This window comes from Morus notabilis, unplaced genomic scaffold (genome assembly GCF_000414095.1).
Source record: "Morus notabilis unplaced genomic scaffold, ASM41409v2 Scaffold629, whole genome shotgun sequence".
NCBI classification, from domain to species: domain Eukaryota; kingdom Viridiplantae; phylum Streptophyta; class Magnoliopsida; order Rosales; family Moraceae; genus Morus; species Morus notabilis.
Genome location: NW_010363794.1, coordinates 225,137 through 231,136, shown reverse-complemented (window position 1 = coordinate 231,136; position 6,000 = coordinate 225,137). Strand labels below are relative to the sequence as shown.

At 32.8% G+C, this 6,000-nt stretch overlaps 1 protein-coding gene across 1 annotated transcript; it reads right to left on the bottom strand.

Moving 5' to 3' along the window:
• Positions 1-755: 755 nt before the first annotated feature.
• LOC21397498 (cytokinin riboside 5'-monophosphate phosphoribohydrolase LOG5) lies at positions 756-2,829 on the bottom strand. Its single transcript, XM_010105013.2, has 7 exons — positions 2,525-2,829; positions 2,326-2,423; positions 2,194-2,224; positions 1,985-2,084; positions 1,799-1,869; positions 1,535-1,678; positions 756-1,142 (listed from the first exon to the last, which is right to left on the bottom strand). Exons 1-7 carry the CDS (start codon positions 2,636-2,638, stop codon positions 1,011-1,013), a joined length of 690 nt encoding a protein of 229 aa, XP_010103315.1. The 5' UTR covers positions 2,639-2,829; the 3' UTR covers positions 756-1,010.
• Between the last annotated feature and the right edge of the window lie 3,171 nt (positions 2,830-6,000).

Genomic DNA, 6,000 nt, shown 5'->3' with positions numbered 1-6,000 from the left:
TTTAGTTAGGTCATCACTCTTTTTTTTTGGCACATCATGCCCCCTCTTTTCCCTCTGATCTATACATTGCAGTGCTTTTTCAGGAACAACAACAGAAACAGCCTCCGGCTACAGTCAAGTAAAGAACGATAATTATAAATAAATAATGAAATCCCTTGTCCCTGCAAGCTGAGCTGTAAATAATGAACAAATACACTGGTCATTCCTGTGATGCCCCCAATCTAACCCAAAACAATTGATGATTTAAATTTTTAATTTAAATTAAAATATAATTTTATATATATATCAAAAAATTAAATATAATTATTTTTTAAAATTTTTTAATATAATAAAACTTAAAATTTAAATTGTGAAATAAATGGAGCCTAATAAGATGGCAAAAGAGTCCACGTTGGCACTATGTGGCTCTCTCTCTCAACACAATTATCCAAAACCATTCCAATGCCCCCAAATGATGCAATCCATAAATCATCACAAACCCCACATCACAGTACCTTAAAAAACTGGCAGGGGAAAAGAAATTAAATGAAAAAAAAAACAAAACAAAACAGAACAGAGGAAAATTATAACACCAACAGTCGGGCATGCATGCCTTGGAGCAATGAAATAGAGAATAAAGCTGCCTTTTCTCTGCTATTTTTTGGATCTTGCTTCTTGTTTTCTTTTTCACTATATAATCTTTGTACATAATTCATCAAGCATAACAACAACAATAATAATAACAAAAAGGGGTAGGCTCTTGTAACTAGACATAAATATTATATATATACGTAAATATATAGGCATATACACAAAAAAAACAAGCATCTGTCCATGTTTTTCCATTTATCTCCTAGTCAATGAAGACTTGCCATACCATTATGGTATGGTTGGTCTATGACCCCAAAAATCAGATCATCAAAAGCAAAAGAGCCCAAAACACCTTTTCCCCTAACTTTTTTCCCCACCCTCTTTCTTTTTTTTTTTTCTATTTTTTTCCTTTTGTTATATTTCTTGTCCATATTCCATCTTTATAGTGCGATCTCAGTCTGCAAAGTAGTAGCGGCATTGAACCCCCCCATCTGCTGCTGCTGCTGCTCAACGCCATGATCTTTCCCCCACCTTGCCTTTGCTATCACACCATCATGCACAGGCACGTACTCCTGACCACATTAACAGTGTTTTTACGTGTGTTTGTGTGTGCCATCATCAATCAATTACACGCCCAAAAACAAAATGAAACACCGAGAGGAAGTTTTTTTAGGTTTGAATCACAGTTTAAGAAACGTCGAGACTTTAATTTATGAATTAGAATATTAGAATTATTTTTAATTTACGTGTATTATTTATGAGAGAAAATATTATAACGAAACATGAAACATGAAACATGATTCAAATCATGATTTGAATCCTCCGACTAAACATCCCCTAAATTTCTATTCAAACTTATTCTTCGAATCTATGAATAAAACGGACCGCAAGATGGTTTAAATGTGGTTAAAAAATGTATTAATTCTCACGAAAAAAAAAAAGAGGCAAAAGAGGTGTGACCCACCTCGAGTTTTTGGACAAGCTCTTTGGCGTTGGGAGCTGAGACAATGATGTGGCGCTGAGAGGGCTTGATGAAACCATCATCAACGGCTTTGTCAATGAAAGTGAGGAGAGAGTTGTAGTAGCCATCAACATTGAGCAGACCCACCTGGTGCATTTATATTTAGTTTAAGATAAAAGATAAGATTTTGAGCATTAAAAATGCATTATTAAAAAGAAAAGACAGATTTTCATCAGTCAAAAAGGTGTTTGGTGCGGTTTTGCTCACTGGCTTGTCATGGATACCGAGTTGAGCCCAGGTGATCACTTCTAGTAACTCCTCCAAAGTTCCATACCCACCTGATTAAATAAGGAAATTTGGAACAAAACCCCATTAATATTAGTGGAATATGAACATTGCACGAGAGAGAAGTTGGTATATTATTCACAGAGAGAGAGAGAGAGAGAGTGGGACCTGGCAAGGCAATAAAACAATCAGAATGGCGGGCCATTTCTGCCTTTCTTTGATGCATGTCGGCTACTGCCCTTACTTCCCCAACCGTCTCACCCGTTATCTGAGGTTCAACATACATTTTCCGACAAACCAATTAACCAAAAGCACTAAACTTCTTTAACACGAAAAAAAAAAGAGGGGAAAAAAACCCAAATGAGAATAATACTCACCTCTTTACACATTAGAGTCCTGGGGATGATCCTACAAAATAAAAACAGAAAATGGATTAGTCATGAACAGTTATGCAATAACATGTTATAAAGAACAAATCATGTGTAAATTCATGTGTTTGTAGTTTGTACCCAAGAACATTCCCTCCACCACGATGAACAGCCTGAGAAACCAAACCCATTAGCCCAATACTGCCTCCTCCATAGACAAGGTCCAACCTTCTTGAAACCTTGACAAAATAACAACCATTAGATAAAATTAAAAAATAGATTAAAAAAGTACAATATGGGTATTTCTTAAATTTAAAAAAAAAAAAAAAAAACATTATACCAGCTCTTGGGCCAATTCAATGGCAGCATCTCTGTAGCAATTTCTCTTGCCAGTACTACTTCCACAAAACACACAAACCCTATTAAATCGTGATTTCACCACTTTCCCTTCCATGCCCAAATTTTCTTTTAATCCAATGTTTCAGACTTAATAACACTGGAGTTTTAATAATAATAAATACTAATGATAATCATACATTCACTGAGATGCAGAGTATATCAAGAATGAAAGGACAAGCCACAATATATAGACACCTCAACGATGCAAACTAAAGCAAAGGACAGACTCTACTACTCTACTCTATAAACTCCAGCCATTTTATTTTATTTGTATGATGAAAAAAAGAAAAATAAAATAGGAGAGAGATACTTAAAAAAAAAAAAAAAGTAGACTGCTATTCTGTGAATGGATTGAGATGAAGTAAGACAAAAAGGCCAAGCAAGAGACTAGAGAGACACGGAAAGTGGGATGACTGTGTATCATGCCAGGGCAAGGTGCACACGTGTCGTGAGATTAGGCAAGAAAGTTGGTGGTTTCGTGTTTGGACTAGTGATTTTAAACAAACAAAAAGAAAACCTTTTGCAAGAAATATAATAATAACAATTAATAAAAAATAATGCTAATAGAATAATAATTAGAAATTCCCAACCTTGCAAATTATCATCTTAGCCTCCATTTCCAAGGCCTTTCTTTTTCTCTCTACCGCTTTCATATCTGTCTCGGTTTTAATGCAAAGCAATCATAACCGGATGGCTAAAACACGTGCAGAGCTTTTCTGCACCAACACTCGGAACCAACGAATACACAGATTAGAAAGTATGTGAAATTATGATTCTTATTTGAAATTTAAATTTTTTATAAAAAAAATTTATAAGAGAATCGGTTATTTAAATTTGAGTATATAAAATATAAAATTTTTTTTGATTTTTTTTAAAGATATTAATATTTTATATTTTTTAACCGTTCGATTTATATTATTTTTATAATTTAATTTAATTTTAACAAGATTTAATATATTTAATAGTTGATAAACATATAATACTAATATTTTTAAAAAATAAAGAACATTAAAAAAACCTCATAAAACAAACAAACGAGTCTTTAATATTCTTCTTGGCTTTGCTTATATCCGATTCCAAGCCAACTTCTTTTTTGCTTTGCATGAAGAAGATTAAACATGCCTTGATTAATTAAATCAATCGCTCTTCTTTGTTCATAAAGTAATAGGAGTCAAAAAGATCATCTTAAACATTGCCATTAGTGGATGCATGTAATGCAATAACATTTTACAAGTAATCTCTATGTAAATCATAGATAATTAAGGTTCATTAGGGAAAAAAAAAAAGAAGAAAAAGACAACGCTTTGCGTAGAGAGGTTATAGACGCGTATTTCAAAATTCAAGATTATACATTAAGTAAAGATTAGTGTATCTGCTACGTACATATGTACAAACCCATAATTCGAGTTATTTGATATATATATATATATATATTTATATACACACACATATATGTGTACCGCGTAAGGGACTTGATGGTTTTCTCGTGTTTGAAATATTATTATTGTCAAGCTCAAAAGTTACTATTAATTTCACATTGGTCTCTCTCAAATCTCAATTATATATGATGATTATCAACTAATTAAGATTTTAAAGGGTATCGATCTAGGCATTACTAACCCAAACAAGTTGCAACAATTAATCATCGGGAAGCAATTGATGCTTTAGTGCGTGTTTTCGAATGAATCAAACAAAACATGATAAAAATATTACGGTTCAAAACAATGACCTGAACTATTTTTTTCATACTTGACCATCAAATTCTATTTTTTTTTTTATCTTTCCTTAAAAAAATTCAATTTTTTTGTGGAAAACGTTTGTAATTGTTTGCTGTTCACTGTAGAGCCACATATTGCTCTTAATTCTTTGCTTTTTTTTATTTATGTTTTTCACACACAATATTTTGTTGAAAGCTTGTTTAGTCATTTCACATTAATTTCTTCCATCGATGTCTTCTTGAAAGCCTCGTTTCATGACTTACTATTTAAAGGGACAAAATCCCTCTTACTTTTTGACTTATTTGTTGCTTTTGGCTATTGTAACAAGAAGAGTACATCTTCCCACTATTTCCCTAGCTTAAAGAGGCATATATTCGTCCACAAAATCGGATATTTGTAAACGGACATCTTTTTATATCTACCTAGTGTAATATCCTAACAAGTTGGTGGCATTAAAAGTTCCAGCAAAAGTACCGAGTTTAGGGTTGAAAAGACTTTCTTTTAAATTCGGCCTTTTCATTAAAGAACAGGGACTTGATTGAAAGACTTGCTATTGAATTTAGACATCAATATGAAGGCCATGTGTCGGGATATGGACTGTAAGAGTTAACACCCCACTGCCCATCTTTCTAAGATGCACCCACGGAGGTTTATATTTATATATATATATATATATGTATGTATATATGTACACGTCGGTTACTTATATCAAAAAAGTAAAAACCTGAAAATAAAATTATAAGATTATGACAAGCCATTAGGTGGAAAAATAAAAAATGCAGTACTCCTCGTGAAAAAAGTATATATGGAATCATTAAAATTTAACTTGTTAATAATAAACTTATTTTTGTGAATCTTATCTAACAATTTGGACGTACTATATATGTACCTCTAAATTTCATGATTTTTCTCATTAACAATAACAATGATGAATAATCTTTAGGATGAATGAAGCAAACTTGAACTCTCATATTACCAAACTGATAAAGGTTACGTATTTGAGTCTAATAGCAGGCCAATTAACATAACGTGTACGTGTAGAAATCCTACCAAAAAAACACACGACTATATATTACTTGTAAAAAAATTCTTTTCCACTGTGCTTTCATGAAAACTCATATTGCTATTTGACCCATTTGGTTTATAAATTTGAATATAAATTTAAATTTTATAAGAGAAAATATTAAAGCCTCGTTCATTTCACCAATTTGAATTTTCAGTTTTAGGTTTCTACAGTAAAAAACTATCAGAAAATGTTACATCTAACTTTTTCTGCCACAGTGAAAAGCTCTCAGAAAATATCACATCACAGCTCGAATTAAAAACTCGAATCCACAGAGTGAACGAAGCCTCAGTAAAACAAACACACGTGAATATTATAAACTTGAGAGAGGTTACAAAAACGAGAGCAATTCCTCACCGGATTTACACCAAACCTAGAGCTAGCGCTCAGCAAATTATATTAGTTCTTTTCATAACTTTCTGACTAGTAGTAAATAGCCTGGAACTTAGGACGGGCCGTCTGCGGCCACTCAAAAAATCAATTTTGAGCTCAAAACCCGACCGGATTTGCAAGAATTTTTTAGGCCGCCTGCCCGAGCTCGAGAAAGCCCGTGGACAGGCCGCGGGCCTGGTTTTGGCTGCTCGAGTCTGCCCGAATTGCCCGGAAAAAAATAAATTTTATTATATTTTTTAATTT